Source organism: Schistocerca cancellata, chromosome 4, assembly GCF_023864275.1.
Source record: "Schistocerca cancellata isolate TAMUIC-IGC-003103 chromosome 4, iqSchCanc2.1, whole genome shotgun sequence".
Classification (NCBI taxonomy): domain Eukaryota; kingdom Metazoa; phylum Arthropoda; class Insecta; order Orthoptera; family Acrididae; genus Schistocerca; species Schistocerca cancellata.
Genome location: NC_064629.1, coordinates 622,715,978 through 622,736,833, shown reverse-complemented (window position 1 = coordinate 622,736,833; position 20,856 = coordinate 622,715,978). Strand labels below are relative to the sequence as shown.

At 39.5% G+C, this 20,856-nt stretch overlaps 1 protein-coding gene across 2 annotated transcripts in view; it reads left to right on the top strand.

The window, feature by feature from the left end:
• The window catches only part of LOC126183507 (protein Wnt-16-like), an 836,736-nt gene that overhangs the window by 793,358 nt on the left and 22,522 nt on the right, over positions 1–20,856 (top strand). Inside the window, exon 6 of one of the 2 annotated variants that reach the window (XM_049925556.1) lies at positions 12,433–12,654. In XM_049925556.1, the coding sequence (XP_049781513.1) occupies positions 12,433–12,654 (222 nt within the window). Of the gene's footprint in view, positions 1–12,429; positions 12,655–20,856 lie in introns of both variants that reach the window. The other variant, XM_049925555.1, reaches the window with a different exon arrangement.

Below are 20,856 nucleotides of genomic sequence, written 5' to 3'. Positions count from 1 at the left end.
GCAGAAGGCGCTGCACACTGATAATTGGTAGCCAGGATTAAGAACGACATACCGAGAGATGTAAGTTTAAAAACGGTTTTGTAATACGAAGGGTATCAAAACATGCAACATAGTTCGTGTTCTGTAAAGCGTTTATAACTTTCAGGTGAATTAGAGCGGAGAGAACACTACTGAATCTGCAATGCGAGCAAGCTACAGGGTCGCTCACATGATTACGACGAGTGACAAGCTGTTTTTGGTGGGACCACTCGTAAAATCGTGCATGGTAGCAGTTGCAGAATGTTCCAAGGGAGGTGTAGGCAATTGAAGGGGTTTGCCTGTTGAAGCAAACAACGTCTCGTCGAATCCTGGACATGGCAGTGGATTTAGAGACACAGCTCAGGAAAAAGGCGGAGGGCTTTGTTGCATTTTTGCTAGTGCTTGACGAAAGCGCCGACATATTGGACTGGGCTCAGCTTGCAGTCTTTGTGCATGGTGTCGACATGGAGCTGCAAGTAACTGAAGAACTCTTGGATGTGGTACCACTCGATTACACCGCAACAGGACATGACATTTTTGAAGATGTTTGTGAATCAGTGGACAATATGAATTTTCCATGGGATAAGCTCCATTCTGTGGCGACAGACGGTGCACAACAAATGATCGGGCGTCACCAAGGTTTTGCTTCTCGTTTGAAAAATAAACTCAGGGACAAATTCGGGAAAGACATTTTGACTCTTCATTGTTTTATTCACCAAGAGCCACTGTGTGCTGAAACAGTAGAGCTAGGTGGCATAATGAAAGACGTCATGAAGTGTGTGAATTTTATGTGGCGTCACGGTATGAATCATCGCCAATTCAAAGGATTCCTGAAAGATATGGAAGCGGAGTATGGGGATATACCTTACCACAGTACAGTTCCTTGGCTGAGTCAGGGAAAAGTTCTTGATGTTTTCTTTGCCATTCGTGGGGAAATATCCCCTTCTCTTGAAATGAAAGGGGAAGAAATGCATTGTCTGAAAAACATAAAATGGATATCAGACCTGGTGTTCCTAGATGACATAACTATGCATCTGAATAATTTAAATCTGTCATTGCAGGGCAAAGGGCAGCTAATCGTTGACATGCACGACCAAAGCGTTCATGGAAAAGTTACGCTTATTTGAGAGGCAGACGAGTAATGGACATTTAACGTTCTTCAGTCGTCTTGCTTCTTTAAAACTACCTCAAGGTACTACTTTCGGCGTGATTACCAAGCAAAGTTAAAGCGTCGTTTGAAACGCGATTCCGAGACCTCACTAGTTTGGAAATTGAACTTAAGGTGTTCAGCACTCCTTTTTCAGTTTCCACCGATAACTTGTCATCGTCAGTTCAATTGGCGATTATTGATTTGCAAAATTCAACTTTGTTGAAAGACAGGTACTACAACACGTTGGATTTGTCACAATGGTATCGTTCATTACAGCAAAAAACATTTCCCAAGGTTCACAACAATGTCGCTCAGATGTGCATGTTTGGTTCTATGTATTGTTGTGAGCAGTTTTTCTCAGCAATGAAAAGAGTAAATAGTAAGGAATCATCGTTTCTTCAGGATGCAATAATGAAGGCCATCCTCCGTATTAAAGCTGCGAACACTTTGACACCTGATATTTCCGATCTTGTACTGAAAAGAAAATGTCAAGGTACAGAGGCCCAATAAATTTAGTACGCAATTTCTTGTAAAACAGTTGTTTCTTATTTATTTCCTAAACATCGTATTTCCTGGTGTAGCATGTCGCCACGTCTTAGCAGCTAAGAGTATGAGGTTGTCGATCTTGTAAGACACAGCTGGCACATCAAAACGCTTGCCTTGCCACCTGCCATGCCACGCGCCGGCCCACTCGAGTGGTCACAGCGAGCCACATGGCTCCCTGGAGCATGGAGCGCTCCGCGGCTCACAGCGGAGCCGACGAGCTGGAACAGCCTGGTCCAGATTATCCCACTCCTCAATGGCAATTCTGTGTTGATCCCTCAAAGTGGTTGGTGGGTCACGTCATCCATAAACAGCCCTTTTCAATCTATCCCAAGCATGTTTGATAGGGTTCATGTCTGGAGAACATGCTGGTCACTCTAGTAGAGTGATGTCATTATTCTGAAGGAAGTCATTCACAAGATGTGCATCATGGGGACATGAATTGTCATCCATGAAGATGAATGCCTCGCCAATATGCTGCTGATATGGTTGCACTGTTGGACAGAGGACGGCATTCATGTATCGTACAGCCATTACGGTGCCTTCCATGACCACTAGTGGCGTACATCAGCCCCAAATAATGCCACCCCAAAACAGCAAGGAACCTCCACCTTGCTGCACTTGCTAGACAGTGTGTCTAAGGTGTTCAGCCTGACCGAATGGCTTCCAAACACATCTCCAACAACTGTCTGGTTGAAGGCATATGCGACACTCATCGGTGAAGAGAACATGATGCCAATTCTGGGCGGTCCATTCGGCATGTTGTTGGGCCCATCTGTATCACACTGAATGGTGTCATGGTTGCGAAGATGGACCTCGCCATCAATGTCGGGAGTGAAGTTGTGCATCATGCAGCCTATTGTGCACAGTTTGAGTTGTAACGTAATGTCCTGTGCCAGCACAAAAAGCATTATTCAACATGGTGGCACTGCTGTCAGGGTTCCTCTGAGCCATAATCCATAGGTAGCAGTCATCCACTGCAATAGTAGTCTTTGGGCAGCCTGAGTGAGGCATGTCATCAACAGCTCCTATCTCTCAGTATCTTCTCCATACCCAAACAACAGGGCTTTGGTTCACTCCGAGACACCTGGACGCTTCCCTTGTTGAGACTCCCTCCTGGCACAAAGTAACAATGTGGACACTATCAAACTGTGGTACTGACCATTTAGGGATGGTTGAACTACAGACAACACAAGCCATGCACCTCCTTCCTTGTGGAATGACTGGAAGTGATTGGCTGTCGGACCCCCTCCGTCTAATATGCGCTGCTCATGCATGGTTGTTTACATTTTCGGGCAGGTTTAGTGAAATCTCTGAACAGTCAATATCCACAGTCAGTGTTTATCTTCAGGAGTTCTGATAATTGCAGTGATGCAAACTTTTTTGATGTGTGTATAATGATGAACACATTTCAGTGTTGGTAGCTTATGGAAGGAGACCTTATGAAACTGTGTGGCACTTTTGCACTAGTCACATTAAACTGTTTGTCTGTTTTGAACTTCTTCACTTTTCCAGAATTCTGCTGACCACTGGCCTTCAGGATTTCTATGAAAATTGTGATTTTATTGCCAAAGCAGCACATATGAAATCTGAGAGGGGTAAATCCAATATTAAAATTGATATTAAATCTGTTGTGATAAAAAATTTAAGAAAAGATGCAAGAACTCCATAATTTTTGGTCAACCACTACACATACTTCATACACAGCATTCAAATATTTTCTGAACAGACTTTTTGCCTGACTGTAATGACTTGGGAGAACAGACAGTGACTTAAGATGCAGACCTACCTTTTCCATCCATAATACTACAACTTTATTTGCAGTCTTGTGTTTTCCACTCAAGTCTTTATTGACTGTTCCTGTTTTGTGCAGCTTGTTTAGTACAATATGGACACATTTTTTACTAATGCTCTGAGTGTTCTACTGTAGACTGCAGTGTTATACTGTAGCTAATGAGATAGTGGTCCGCTGACCCAATACCCCTCCATACCACATCCAAATGACATGATTGGCAGAAGATGACAAAGCAGTCAGTTGGTCCTGATAGCCCATCTGGGTCAGAACATGAAGCTTTGCTTTTTTATAGCTAATGCATCATACTTTCAGTTTGAGCTTCCTTTAACATACATTTATTTCACCTCAGTGTTTTCTAAAGGTTTACATAAGAATGAGTTTTGAAAATTATAATCTCCCAAAGACATGAAGTTACCAAAAATAAATTGAATATTATTATGATCCAACTTTTCATAACAGTCACAGAAGCAAGGTTCACTAATATGATGAAGCCACCTTCATTTGTGTTGTTCAAGATGTGCATATCTTCCCATCTTTTAAGATGTGTACTGTTGTCTGTCATTCCGCTTCCTCTTCAAGACCATTTTGATTCATTTGGTGGAGTTCAAGTTCTCTTCCAAAGCTAACCCTCCTCAACCTACTTATCTTCCATCATTGACACATAGAATGCACATACAACACTAACTCTACTCCCCAGCAGGGACATACAAGTATAGTGATGGTAGTTGTGATTTTAGTGGTAGTTTTATTTGTCTGTGACTCACTTACAAGGCTATTTGACCTGTCATAGTGATAGTGTTTAAAGCAAACAAAATATCACATGTAATAGACATTTACATACTCACAGGTGTAGTCTGACAAGGATGGGAAGGTAGTTAGCTATGTCCTTATAGTAGGAACCATCCCACCATTTGCCTAAAGTAATTTAGATGGCAGTAACACTGGGGTGAGAGACCTGGGGAATCAGAAATGTCAACTTGTTGAAAATCCTGAAGAGCATTAGTGGTTTCAAAAGAATAAGTGTGCCCCTACTGCTGGCACAGAGCTCAATAGGAAACTATGGGTCAAATTGAACAGAGCTTGCACTGGGAATCGATGATGCAGAGACTCTCTGTACAAATGGGGTGCTACAGGGTCCCTCATTTGTGACTGTGGGGCTCTGAACTAGACAATCATACACATTATAGGTGAATGGTCCTTGCATCCCTATCAGGGCATTTGGAGTGACCTCATGAAAGCTGATGGTACAGCTCTTATATGGATTAAGAACTTAGATATTGACATTTAGTTAGTGTAATGTGTGGTTTTGTTCTTTTGTACTCTTGTTATATACAGATACTAATGCTATATACTGTATTTTTAAACTGCATGTGAGCCATATGAATAAATAATAATAATAATAATAATAATAATAATAATAATAATAATAATAATAATAATAACCCCCGTGGAGGCCCGGAAAAGAATAGGCCTCCGGTATGTTCTGCCAGTCGTAAAAGGCGACGAAAAGAACAAACCACTAATAGGGCTAACCCCCCTTTTAGTGTGATTACTTGGTTCAGGACAGAACTAAAGAAGCCTCGGACAAGCGCCGTCATGGTCGGGGACGACGCTTGAACCCTATGCCCGCCCACAATGGTAACGACACTGCTAGCCACATGGAAAATGATTTAAATCCGAATAGAGGTGTTTTGCAGGATATGCTTCCTGCAACCACCCTAGAAGGAAAACAAAGACAGAGGATGAGATGGTCAGATGAAGTAAACCGACACCTCATGTTCTGTTATTACCAAGCAACAAACCTAGGAACCAACACAACTGGATACAGATCACAAGTATACACAACATTTATTACCAGATACCCGGAATTAAAATTTTTAACAGAACAACGACTAGCTGATCAGATCCGTGTAATAATCAAAAATAACAGGATACCCCAGTCAGAATTAGAAAACATCAAACAACAAGTACAACAAATACTGGAACAAAATAATGTGCAATCAGAAGAAGAAGAAAACACAGTAATGGACTCAAACATCCCAGAGCAAACAAACAAAGACCAACACGCATCAATTAAACAATCAGAGGAAAACGAAATCTTAAGACAGCCACCAGAACAAGCACAAATAGAACACGAAGAGACACACGTGTTAGATATAGAAGAGAAATTTCAGCTGACATATATAGAATACAAAGACACAAATACAGACATTAGACCATTCTTGCATAGACCGCCAAATAACCCACAAGTCGAAACAACAATAAAGACTATCAACACAATCATACACAACAAAATAAATGAAAACACAACTATGGAAGAGTTACAACTACTGGTTTATATAGGAGCACTCACTACACTAAATATACACACTAGGCAGAGATCAGAACAAACCAACACACAGAAGAAACGCACAAAACCAGCATGGCAACACAGGTTACAGATCAGAATAGAAAAACTGAGAAAAGACATCGGACAGCTAACACAATTTATAAGAAATGAAATATCAGACAAAAAACGAAAAAGGTTAGGTAAAATCTCACAACAAGAAGCAATAGAGCAATTAGATGAAAAAAAGCAGAAATTGCAAGCATTGGCCAAACGACTTAGAAGATACAAAAAAAGTGAAAATAGAAGGAAACAAAACCAAACATTCAACACAAACCAAAAGAGATTTTACCAAACAATGGATAACACACACATTAAAATAGACAATCCACCAAACATAACAGACATGGAACACTTCTGGAGCAGCATATGGTCAAACCCGGTACAACATAACAGGCATGCACGGTGGATACAAGCAGAAACAGACGCATACAAGATGATACCACAAATGCCTGAAGTGATAATTTTGCAACATGAAGTCACCCGAGCAATTAATTCTACACACAATTGGAAAGCCCCTGGAAATGATAAAATAGCAAATTACTGGCTAAAGAAGTTCACCTCAACACATTCACATCTAACTAAGTTATTTAACAGTTACATTGCAGACCCATACACATTCCCTGATACACTTGCACATGGAATAACCTATCTGAAACCTAAAGATCAAGCAGACACAGCAAACCCAGCTAAATATCGCCCCATAACATGCCTACCAACAATATACAAAATATTAACTTCAGTCATCACACAGAAATTAATGACACATACAACACAGAACAAAATTATAAATGAAGAACAAAAAGGCTGCTGCAAAGGAGCACGAGGATGTAAAGAGCAACTGATAATTGATACAGAGGTGACATATCAAGCTAAAACTAAACAAAGGTCCCTACACTACGCATACATTGATTACCAAAAAGCCTTTGATAGTGTACCCCACTCATGGTTACTACAGATTTTGGAAATATACAAAGTAGATCCTAAATTGATACACTTTCTAAACACAGTAATGAAAAACTGGAAAACCACACTTAATATCCAAACAAATGCAGATAGCATCACATCACAGCCAATACAGATTAAGCGTGGAATATACCAAGGAGACTCATTAAGTCCTTTCTGGTTCTGTCTTGCTCTGAACCCACTATCCAACATGCTAAATAATACAAATTATGGATACAATATTACTGGAACATATCCACACAAAATCACACATTTGCTATACATGGATGATCTAAAACTACTGGCAGCAACAAATCAACAACTCAACCAATTACTAAAGATAACAGAAGTATTCAGCAATGATATAAATATGGCTTTTGGAACAGACAAATGTAAGAAAAATAGCATAGTCAAGGGCAAACACACTAAACAAGAAGATTACATATTGGATAACCACAGCGACTGCATAGAAGCGATGGAAAAAACAGATGCCTATAAATACCTAGGATACAGACAAAAAATAGGAATAGATAATACAAATATTAAAGAAGAACTAAAAGAAAAATATAGACAAAGACTAACAAAAATACTGAAAACAGAATTGACAGCAAGAAACAAGACAAAAGCTATAAATACTTATGCTATACCAGTATTGACCTACTCATTTGGAGTAGTGAAATGGAGTGACACAGACCTAGAAGCACTCAATACACTTACACGATCACAATGCCACAAATATAGAATACATCACATACATTCAGCAACAGAAAGATTCACATTAAGCAGAAAGGAAGGTGGAAGGGGATTTATAGATATAAAAAACCTACATTATGGACAGGTAGACAATTTAAGAAAATTCTTTCTAGAACGAGCAGAAACTAGCAAAATACACAAAGCAATCACTCATATAAATACATCAGCTACACCATTGCAATTTCATAACCACTTCTACAACCCTTTAGATCACATAATATCAACAGATACAAAGAAAGTAAATTGGAAAAAGAAAACGCTACACGGCAAGCACCCGTATCATCTGACACAGCCACACATCGATCAAGACGCATCCAACACATGGCTAAGGAAAGGCAATATATACAGTGAGACGGAAGGATTCATGATCGCAATACAGGATCAAACAATAAACACCAGATATTACAGCAAGCATATTATTAAAGATCCCAACACCACAACAGATAAATGCAGACTTTGCAAACAACAAATAGAAACAGTAGATCACATCACAAGCGGATGTACAATACTAGCAAATACAGAATACCCCAGAAGACATGACAATGTAGCAAAAATAATACATCAACAACTTGCCATAAAACATAAACTAATAAAACAACACGTTCCCACATACAAGTACACACCACAAAATGTACTGGAGAATGATGAATACAAATTATACTGGAACAGAACGATTATAACAGATAAAACAACACCACATAACAAACCTGACATCATACTCACCAATAAAAAGAAGAAATTAACACAACTAATTGAAATATCCATACCCAACACAACAAATATACAGAAGAAAACAGGGGAAAAAATTGAAAAATACATCCAACTGGCTGAGGAAGTCAAGGACATGTGGCATCAGGATAAAGTCGACATTATCCCAATTATACTATCAACTACAGGAGTCATACCTCACAATATTCACCAGTACATCAATGCAATACAGCTACATCCAAACATATATATACAATTACAAAAATCTGTAATTATTGATACTTGTTCAATTACCCGAAAGTTCCTAAATGCAATATAACATATACCATACAGTTACAAGGAAGTCACGCTTGATCAAGGTCCGCGTCACATTCCATTTTTAACCAGACTTAACAGTCTGAGAAAGTAAAGAAAATAATAATAATAATAATAATAAAAAGATTAGGGGAAACTGTAAGAAATCTAAACCAGGATGTAAATTGGAACCTCCATTCTCCCAAATACAAATCCAGCTCATTCATTTTATCCATAGTCTAAAATATAGTTTTGAAAAGTAGCTCTTTAATAATTTATATCAGTTTCCAAACAGCAGTCACCACATACACTAGACACACAATATTTTATAACGTAGCACTATACTAATTATTAGCTAACTGGAACAATGCACTTTCAAACTATGCACTCCACTCTTGTGACATGCACTGTGTTTCACTACACAAAACACTTGTGGCAGAGAGCTGTGGCATTCTCATATGTGGCCAGCTCTCTTACCAGTCTAACAGAAATCCATCAATGTCTTAAACTTCATTTTCTGTGTGGAATAAGGATGAACTCAACAAAGTAAAAGCATAGAACTGTACATCAACTTTCATGAGATTACCGGTAGCAGTAAAAAAATAAAAAGTCCAATGTTGAGTTTGTCCTTGTGGATCACAGCATCTCATTTGTTTTCCACTTTTTGTGCAGTACATATGATTTCCAACAATCTACCTGTCACACATTTTTTGTTCATAATGCTTATGATATGAATGTTATGGCCAGGAACATAGTGAAGACTCACAGCATATGCAGGGTGGTCAGAAACAGTACAGAAAGCTTGTAAGGGTGTTGCAGGGTAGTTGTGCTAAGAAATAATTGTTAAGAAAAAATTCATTGTGTTGCACTGTTTCTGAGAGAATTAGCATTAAAGTTGGCACAATCAGGCTGTTGCATGCACAAATTTGAGTGGCCCACCAGAGACTGTCTCTCCAAACATGTTGTTCGTTTGGTTTCCTAAAACCAAACAAGAGAGCTATACAAAAATTGGGCATGGAATGGTAGTAAGGACTGAACTTGAGCCAAAGGCTGAGCAGTCTTGTGCACTGTCATCTACACTATGAGAAAACTGGCATTAGTTGTATCTGGAAAGCCACTTGAATTTATGCACATAATGGCCTGATTGGCTAACTTCAATGCTAATTAACTCGTAAGCAGCACAATGTATCAAATTTTTTTCCTAACACTTATTTCTCAGCACAACCTTACATGCACCACCCTTCCAAGCTTTTTAGACTGTTTCTGACCACCCTGTACAAGAAAACCATCTGTAAAACTGTCTAGTTCAAGCTGTTCCAGTGCTGCCTAAAGCTGCCCCGTGAGTGCTCGTCAGGTTGCCAATGGACAACCAATGATAGTACATGCTACTCCACCAGAATGTCCAGTTGCATAAATTCTGTGCATTCACAAACCACTTGGCCATCCATGCCTGCAAGCACTTGGCCAGGGTACTACAATCATATCAGCAACAGGTCAACTAACGGACTGCCTGGGCATCGGCTGTTTGGTTACCCCTGCCCTCCTGTGGCTCTGGGTGCTCAACTGCCTACATGCAGATACTCAAGCTGTAACAGCCTAATCTAGTTCTTTACAAGTTTATATGTAAGGTGTGTCTAGTTTCTTGCATTGATATGGCTACTGTGTCAGGTACAGGAAAGTTGATTATAATATCTACTGCTTTTACCGCACTAAGCAAAATACTATATGGAACCTTAACTGCAGATAGCCTGATAGCAGAGGCAAGAAGACTAAATTTTGTAGCACGTTGGTGCTTTTTAAAAGGAACAGGTATTGGTGGCGTACTGGATCTCACCCTACCTCTACCCTTTCTTCACTCTCCCCTGTTTCCTTATAATCCACAGCAAAATTTGTTCATCACAATACTTTACAGGCACTGTTTATAATAATCCACATTGTGCACTTATGCACTTGACTCATTGTAAATGCAGCTTGGAAAAATGGTACAGTTAAGAAGATCTTCTAGAACCTTAAAACTCTGATGGGATGGCAGAAGGTACCTCTAGTGTCACTATTAGTCCGCCCTCTTCCTTGTTCCATTTGTGAATGGAGTGTGGGAAGAACTATACTCAGTCAGAGGCAGCCATAGATTTAGTTTTCTGTTGAGGAATGTGAGGGGATTGCCGTTATTTACTGTCTTCCCACTCCAAAAACAATGAATATAATTCGCCACCATCCCCACTTTTAACATACATCAGATGCCTAGGATTTTAATAATAACGACACTAAAATATCTAAAATGTTTTAATGTAATCATAGTGTCACTATCAATAATCCTCTTCCTTGTTGCATTTGCAAATCACATGTGGGAAGAACTATACTCAGTTAGAGCCACCCACAGATCTACTGCTCTGTTGAGGGAATTTACCATGCCAAAGATGCCTGGGATTTTAATAATAACAACATTAAAATATGTAAAATGCTTTATTATAATAATAATATTCTGTATAAACCACTAGTACAGTGCTTTTGCTTTTTTTCTGTGTGAGGGAGGGAACATGATTTTGATCCCCATGACTCCTCCTTTCTCTTGGATCCATGCTATGCTCCACACATTCCTGTCATATATGCTCTTAATTCTGTGTTGGTGTTGTAGAACATCCTAGATAACACAAGTTTCTCCCAAGATGCATGTAAACTCAGCACTTCTCATCATTGGCTCCACTTCTTTTTGATGATGTTCTCACTCACATGTCTCTTTTACTTATTTATCTTCATACTTTCCATGTGTCTCACACTGTATCAGTTCCTCCAACAGTTACTTTTATGGTCATCTGTTTTCTGTTTTACATTTCTCATCCTCTCCTTTCTGTTTTCTATCCATTTCAGCCTTTGTATCTTTCCATATTTTCTTCCTTTCCCCCAGCCACTTTAATAACTAAATTCACACTATAGTGCAGTCATTCATTCATTCATTCATTCACGTGTCATGTTCCATCAGTCCAACCATGAAGTTGAGGAACAAGCCAAAGTATTCAGTAACAGGCAGAATCAATGCTGTAGAGTAATTCTGCACTAACATTACTAACAACAAATTATGAATACTGTTACTGTGTTAGGAGGAAAGAAGATACATTGAAAATGACCAGTATGCTTCTACCATTCAGCTGAGTATTGTTCGAGTTATTACACAAATAAGGACAGGTTGTAAAATAATAAAGAGTTTGTTGATATAGAATGACTTAATTAAAAAAAATTATATTTATTACATAAAGCATTTAAGCAACTTTAACGATTTCAGAGAATGCGATCAGCTGTCTGTGTACTAGAGAAGTTAAACCCTTTTTAATATGAACACTAATCTTAACCAGAGCTTACATCCCTGAAACTAAACAAATAATTTCTACAAGTTTTGGCTAATAAGTCACTATTTTACCTTAGTTTGGAATACTGATGAATTTCCTATTTGCTGTCTCATGTCTGCTGGTAATGTTTCAACAATCAGAACCACATTCGCTCCCACAAAATTGTATTGTTGACAATAATATTGCTAGAATTTTAGCTTTTCCATTTCTGGTTTGTTTGTTTATTCTTTCTTCCCAATGTCTCATTCCACCCTACTCAGCTGCTGCACTATTTGTCAGTGACAATTAGTGTACACTAGAAAACCCTCAAAAGCTATGTTGAGACACACTTACTCAACAATGAACTTTACATTGACATGCAGCAAATTTTATAGAGTCTTATGAGCATGACATACATATCTATTATTATTCATATTTCAAGTTTGTTTGTTTGTTTTGTATGTTATTTCTGTAACACTCATTTATGTCTCTCCATATTATCTCACCTTTCAAGCAGGTGGCGACAAAGACAAGGAAGCGTCTTCGGCGTAAGAGCAAGACAAAGCAGGGGTTGCCTGTCAGTAAAGGAGATTTAGTCCACATTCACAAATCTCCAAATTACTGTGTACATAATCCTGCAGAGGATATTCCTGGTACTTCAGGAAGAATTTGTAATAAGACTTCACATGGTCCAGACAGTTGTGACCTCCTCTGCTGTGGCCGAGGCTACAATACGCAGGTACTAAACATATTTAATTAGAATCAATAAAATATCATATAAACTTGGGAAATAGTTATGATATTGAGTCAAGTCTAAGAGATATTTAAAAGAAATTTACATCACATACTGAAACATCCTTTTGTTCATGAAATGAACACTTGCTACAAAGTGATTGTCATGAAATGAACACTTGCTACAAAGTGATTGTCATTTTTCTGGAAGTGACAGCTGGATTCTGTGCAAGAGTAAAAACATTTTCTCTTTTAAGAAACTGATAAATCAAATTTTGGTGAATGACATAAATGAAACATTTAAAAATAATGTGACAAAGTATGTATGGGTGCATATAGCTGAAAGGATTTCTTTTGTTGTGGAGTGTAAGTGAATGATACTTCCAAAGTTTAGAGGATTGTGGAGGGTGATATGAAGAGTATTTGTCACCTATAAACTATGCCCATAAATAAATATTGGAACATCTACACCACTGTGATATGTTTTTACTACTTTTCTTATAATGGTGCATTCTCCATGCAGTCAGGAGAGTCAGCACACCTCCAGAGTAATTGGCAGAGCTTTATTCAGTTACAGTGTACAATAAATGTTCAGTGTGAAGACCACCAATATTTCTACATAGCTGGTCATGCCAAATCATGTCCTGTTATTTGTGGGATTCTTCTCTCTGTTTTTATGATGTAGTAAAGATAAATCCAGTGAGTTCGTATGTTGTTTCTGCAAGCACTGGGTACACAACAGCCTTCTTAGACCCCCATAGGAAAACGTCTAGGGGTTAAAAATCAAAGGATAGCTCTGTGTGGGGCATACTGACTTAGTTCATCAGGTGGACTGAGGGAAGAACATGAAGACATCCATGGAGCATAGTCGAATGTTTATGGGCATGGATCCAGTTTTCCGAACAAATCAATCGGCATAGCCATATGGTCACAGTCCAGGAGTCATGAGCAGGTGCCCTTAACATGTGCAGCAATGCAGAACAAAACTATGATTTATCTTGTGAGTTATCTGAAACAAACTTTTGTGTAAATCAAGGAACATTGTACAATAGAGATTGACCAAATGAGTCGGTGCAGTTGTTGAAACATTGATCTAATATTAGGGGGAATGGAATTGTTCTGTCCAGCCATACTGATGGATAAAAATAAATAAAAGAGGCTGAACATACGCTTCATCAATGTTTACTATTTTTCGGTCCATAACCTTAATTTTTAAAGAAGTATCATTTTTATTTTCACTTTCTCGTGGAGTGTTAATGGTCTCAGAATTTTACAGAAAGACTGAAACAGTTTTTGCATTGACATCTTGGGTTGTCTGGTGTTCTGCCGGATATCAGCGTCGTACTTGCACAATATTTTGGTCATGTAGCTCGTGACCTTCATCAGGTGCTACCTGGTCAACAGTCTCAGGTCGTACCTAATGAAGGTCACGAGCCACGTGACCAAAATATCGTGCAAGTACGACGCTGATATCCGGCAGAACACCCGACAACCCAAGATGTCATTAGATTGCCGGGAAAGCCTGAAGAATTTTTGCATTATCTGTTGGTATTATGAGAAACAAATACTTAAAGTATCCTCTGCCTTGCTTCACTATCTACCAATCTGTTTCTAAGTCATACAGCTCATTTCATGGAATGGCCACCTGAATATTAGGAAATTATAAAGGGAAAAAGGGATTATAGAGTAGTACTTCAGTTAATTGTAAATTTTTAGTCAATTTATATCAGGCCATAACTGTATCAAATATTTTTATTACAAGTTTTATAAATTTAGTAATTAAAGGTGACAAACTAAGAAGTACCACATCAGGATCAATAAGATGCTTACATTTTTTTCAGTCTTAGTAATTTATTTGCTTCATATTTCTTATGTAAAGTGGTGTGCGCCAACATGTCTCAGAATAAGTCAGTCATGTTTCTGCTGACTCTGAAACTTCTTGAGAGGCAATACTATACATGACTTGTTAAAGTATTTTTTATGAAAACTGTCTTTATGTTTTTACAATGAATTTGTGAGTTACTCTACTATAAGGTCCTGTAATTTCTCATTAAAACATATAACTTAATAAATTTCTGTAATGACTAAATAGTCTGTAATAGTCATGGAAATACAGGATACTCATCAGGATCATCACTTTTATATGTCACATAAGATAAGTTCACAGATTCATCTGTAATGATCTTATCAAAGATGATGGCATTACACTATAAATTGCCTTCTTCACTTACACTTGTAGTGCATTTATAACACTGTAAGACACAAACAACAGGATGACCACAATGAACCAAAGTTTATTCCACTTCCATGTACAAGCAAAAGCAGTTGTGAACATAGACAAAAACATAGAAACAATCCAGGTATTGATACAAGCAGTTGCTGACGATAAGTATGGATATGATATGAGGGCAAGTGCCTGCTGCACTGCCCTTGTAAAGAAGAGGGCTCTGGTCGATGGTGTGGCAGATGCTCTGCCTTGTGCACAAGTCATGTGAGCCACTGCAGGTAGCCTCTATTGTTGGCTGCCACATATGCAGCTGGCAGAATATTTGAAGTGTAGTGTGCCATCAGCTTGGTGCTGCAGTGCATACTCAAGTATTACATACAGGGTTATAGTACCCCTCCCACATTGGGGAAAGGGCACTCTGTCAATGCAGACACAAGCATCCCAGCTGAAACACCATGGCCGCTTATGATGGATGCCACAGACAATGACAGCAATGGCAGAAGGAGATTCCAGACCAGAATCAATGAGTATGGGTGAAGTGGTGCAGCCTTGGACATGTGCAGTGGCTGCTCCCCCACTAAGTAACATAAGTGTGAACTGCTAACAAGGGCACTGGTAGCATGTCAATGTCTGGTCCTCACTGTGGTAAGACTGCACTCACAGTGAAGACTCCAGCCACTCAGGGGGCTGGGAACTCCACTTGAAGCTGCCAGAGGCAGCAAAGCATCACAGGAGTACTCAGAATCGGGCACCAGGGGGGCTGGACCCCAATGGAGAGAAGGAGGTGGCCCGTAATGAGGGCTGCACCAACATGCATTGGTGTGTCAACGTGAGCAGATGCAGGAGGCTGTGTGGCTGGTGACCAAGTAGCACAGGGGTGGCCAAGATTTCAGCTTGTGGGCCACAGCTTGCTTTGTATTTCCCCCACCGCCACACTGCACTGTCTGAGTGCGAGGAGGGGAAAAGAGTGGAAAACAGTGAACACACTGCATTTAAATGGCAGTACAGCCATACTGCATTGACTTGATTTTATATTACACACTTCTCAACAACATAGACCACAAATGAAACAAGTTTCCAGTATTAATTAATTATTTTAGATGTGCTGAAGACACAGTATAATTTTTATCTGTTACAAACTTTTGGCTTCGGACAGACACAGACAATTTCACCAACTTTCACATTCAAGTTGCTATGTAATCATGATGCATATAGTTTCATAATAAAAAAAAAAGGTCTTTCACTCAAATATGTCAATCAAAATATTATAGCACTTTTGAAACCTCATTATGGAGACCTGAGAAATCCACTTGAGAAAATCAACGTAGATGTCCTGGATAGTCTTAATGTAAAATGATTTGTAATTAAAGCTGTAATTACCTTGCAGGTCAATCAGTTACATCCTCAAATGTACAGGGGCACTTCCAGCTGAAATGGCAAGTGATCTCAAAAATAGATGTAAGATTGCCAGTGTTCTTAAAACCTATATAAAACCTTCATTGGAATTCTTGCAAGCCCACAATGAAGTCTTCAAACTTTGCATTTTCTTTAACACCAGTGAGCTTAGGGAACTAGACTGTCATTGTCAGAATGTGTTCCTTCGGCAGCATGATTTGGTTTTTAAATACATTCCCATCAAATCAGAAAGAAGTTACCTTGCACTTAAAATACAAAGTCTTCAATAGATTTAAGGTGTTCTAATTTTCGTTCCTGCACTCATTTTTCCTTCATAAATTCAACAACAGTGAGAGTTAAACTGAAAAGTTTTTCAGGCTCTTCGTTCCTTTCCCCTGAAAACCTTTGCAACTGAAAAAACGGATAATGAGTGTGACTTCATAAAGTTTACTATTCATACCATCAATATCTTCAAGTGGTCTAAGCCTGCAAATTTAGGACAATGTGCAGAACTGTGAATCCCAACTGTCAATTGTTGTAATTTTTTGTGCTTTCATTGAAAACTGTAAGTTTAAATTCTTTCTGCATGGCACTATAATGTTATTTCCTAGCAAATAAGCAGTATCCATAGCTTCATCCCTCTCTTCAGTAATTCCCATTCATTTTAAAGGAATGTGATGATAGACTGCCTCTTTTTGTGCACACAGCCACTGGACCTGTGAATGTTCTTCATACCATGAACAAGCAACAAATGATAAACAGCACTGATACCTTGGTTCTTCCAAATGCAAAGAGTTGTGCTGTCCACAAAATACTTTACCACAATGCTAAATCAAATGTCATGCTGTTCCAAATACTTCCAAGAAGGACTGATCAGAGCTGAGTGACAGGTGGACCTTGGCTCACATGTGGCCCACACATGCTGCACATGTGAAGTTGGGCACACTGTGGACAGCCCTGATATAGCATCTTATCTTGACACTGATCCCCCACTTGCATAAATCTGTAGGAACTGAAGAAGCATGTCAAGGTACTGTCTGTGGAGGAGTCTGTGATGTATTTCTTCATTTGAACCATGGTCATGTGGATGAGACATTCTGCCTCACCATTAGTTTGGTGGTGAAAAGGAGGAGCAGTCATGTGGTGAACGCATTAACAGGTGCAAAAATTGTGGAAGGCCTGAGACACAAACTGTGGACTGTTATTCATCAGTAGTGCGTAAGACAATCCTTCAATAGAAAAAATTTTGGAGAGGGAATGAATCAGCCATGGTTGACATGGAAGGACGGTGGATAATGTATGGATATTTAGAGAAAGCACTGACAACCAACAACTAGTAAGAGTTTATGGAAGGTTCCGTGAAATTAACATGGACACATTTTCATGGAGGCTGCAGTGCAAGCCAAAGAGAGAGCATGGCCCATGGGGCCTCCTGTTGGGTTGCACAGTGAAAGCAGACCACAACAAGATGTAAAATGTCACCATTGATGATGGACCAGTAACTTGGTATGCAAGACATCCAAATGTCCCTGATGTATGAGCTGAAGCACATGCCACTGTAGGGCAGATGGGATAACAACCCTAGGTGAGAGCCCATTTGTAACTAAGAGAACAACACCATCAAATACTGAAAGGTGGTCACAGAGGGTAAAACAATTACACAAGGGATCAGAAGCCCTGCCCATAGGCCTGTGCAGCCACCCAAGCTGAACAAGGTGAGAACTTTACATAAAACTTGACCAGAAGTGGTAGCAACTATGATCTGGGAGCCTTTAATAGGAAACCCTTCGACTGTATGTTGCATCTCAATATCTAATTGAAAAAAGATGAGTTCATCCTGATCAAAAGCAGGATCTAGCTCCTTTGGGAGCTGTGTCAATGCATCAGTGTTAACATGCTGCACTGTAGTCCTAAAGTGTATTTCACAGTTTTATTGAGACCGAAGCAAGACCCAATGCTGGAGGCAATGTGCTGCTTTGTCAGACAATGAAGCAGAAGAATTTAACAATGAAATCAAGGGCTTATGGTTAGTAATGAGGTGGAATTTACACCCATACAAGAACACATGAAACATTTTGAGGGTGTAGCTGACTGCAAGTCCTTCCTTTCCAACTTGAGAATAGCACTGCTAACCAGAATTCAGCGTTTTTGATGCATAAGCTATCGGACATTCAGAATGATCCTCATATTGATGCACAAGAATGGACCTGACTCCATATCAAGAGGCATTTGTAACCAAATCAGGTTGTGGCTAGGGTGGAAAGTAGCCAGGCAAGGAGCAGAATGTAATTTAGATTTCAAAACCATGAATGCAAGCTCACAGGTCAGTGTTCACTGAAAATGAACAGTCTTGTGGCACTACTCATGGAACTCGCCCATACAGGGCAAAGAGTAAGTGTTAAAAATAGACTGCATGTTTACTGAAACTTTAAAGTCACCACAGAGGTGAAGGTGCCCAGTGTTTTACTTTTCTTTTTTAACACAAAGGAGGGTAGACCACTCACTCAGTGTAATAGACTGTATGAATGCAACAATTTCAGCCTGTCCAATTCTAATTTTGCTTGACCATGCAAAGCCACTGGAATAGGACATGCATGGAAAAAGTACAGTGGGCTGTAAAATTAGTGGCAAGACGTAACCTATCTGAGGAAAGAGTTACGAACACAGAACACAGAAAATCTAACTGCTTGGAAAGGACCTGATCAGAAATGAAGTGCACCATACTGAAAATGGAAAATCCAAAAGCATTGAAAGCATCCAGACTGAACAAATTGGTAGTGCCAGCTTCATCCATCTCAAAAAAGTCCAGGAATAAACCATAGATTTATACATAGGGGGAGCCATAAAATAGCCCTAAAATTGTAATGCTACTTGTTGTAACTCACCAAATGTCAAGTAACTGAAGAAAAAGTTGGCCATCCCAAATCTACATAAGTTTGTGAGTTTATTAAAGTCACAGCTGCTTCTGTTTCCACTTGTAGTCTGATCACTTTGTCCACCATTCACACTTCAATAAAGAGGTTATTATTTGTAAGCACTGAAGACACGCAATTATCATCTCTGTCCATGTCCACAGGAGGGAGCTGGGAAGGACAAACAGGTACTATATATCTTTTTTTCCTGCAGTTGTTGCTAGTCGCACAATACTTAAGGCATGCATACCTTTCATGTATCAGGAAACAGTATGGGGAAAATGCAAGCCTGGGGCACTGCTGTTGCTATGGTTGTTGTGGTTGTTGGTAGGCACATAGATGTCCAGTGCGGTGTGGAGGTGATGTTTATGTGGCTGCCACATCATCCTCCCCTGGATAAATGTCTGATGCCTGATAACCAGAAACAGGAGCCCATGTGGCAGTGTCACACCAAGCCTTAATCTGATCACTATTAGCATGAGATACTTTGAAAGACTGAGCAATGTTTAACAATGATGAATTCTCATCAGAGAACGGTCTCTGAACATAGACATGAAATATTTTAATGGGAAACAGTATCGGCAATGCCTCTTATACGATCTGCCAATAGTTGCACTGTGCAGCGGTCAACATCTTAGACACACATGCAATGGGTTGTTTGGAGCCATCCTCATTCCTATGTGCCAAAATCACCTTGATGCCATAGGCGAATATGTTGAATGGCACAAACAACAAATGTTTGGGAGAGAAAGGGGTGAGACAAGGAGCAGATTGCAGTGTGGTTTTAATTGCGTAAAAGAATGGTTACAGGCAGGGGTCCAGTTGTAGAATGCTCCCTTTTTAAGCAGTTGGTTGAGGAGTTGTACAATGTTGGTAGCTTAAGGTATGAGTTTGGAGCATTAGCTGACTTTGCCCAGAAACACCTGTAGATCAGGTAAGTTCCTTGGATGGGGACATTTCAATCTGTAGGCCTGATTCTGTGTTTGGTGAGCCAGTTCCCTAAATACTCCTCTTCTGGTTGAAAAATTGACCCTTATCCAAATGACAACACAGACCTGCATCCTGAAGGTTTCTAAATTTAGTGTGGAGGTTTTGCAAATTCTCCTGGTGGGAGGGCCCCATGACAATGAGATTATCCAGATAATTCACACAAGCTGGACTGTGCTGTGTCAGTTGTTCCATACACCTTTGGAATATTGCAGGGTCGTAGGCAGTGCCACATGGGAGTTACTTGTAGTTATGTAATCCAAAATGCACGTTGCTGACAACAATTTTCTGAGATAACTGGTCTAAGGGCAACTGAAGGTAAGTGTTGGCAAGCTCAGTCTTTGAGTAATATTCCACCCCACCAAGTTCGGTAAGGAGGTCTTCCATCCAGGGAATAGGATAAGCTTTGACCACAGATTGAGCATTGATGGTAGCCTTGAAATCCCCACGGAATCAAAGAGAAGCACTGGGCTTTCTTATTATGACTTGTCAGGTGGCCCACACACTAGATTTCACAAGATCAGTAATTCCAGCAGCCTGGAGATGATCAAGCTCCTGCTTCACTGCAGTATGTAAGGCCACTAGCATGGGTCTGACACAGTAAAAATGGTGGGGTGTGCCATCCAGTTGAAGGATGATGTGTGCCTGAAAATCTGAGGCACACTACAATTCTGATTTAAACAGAGTT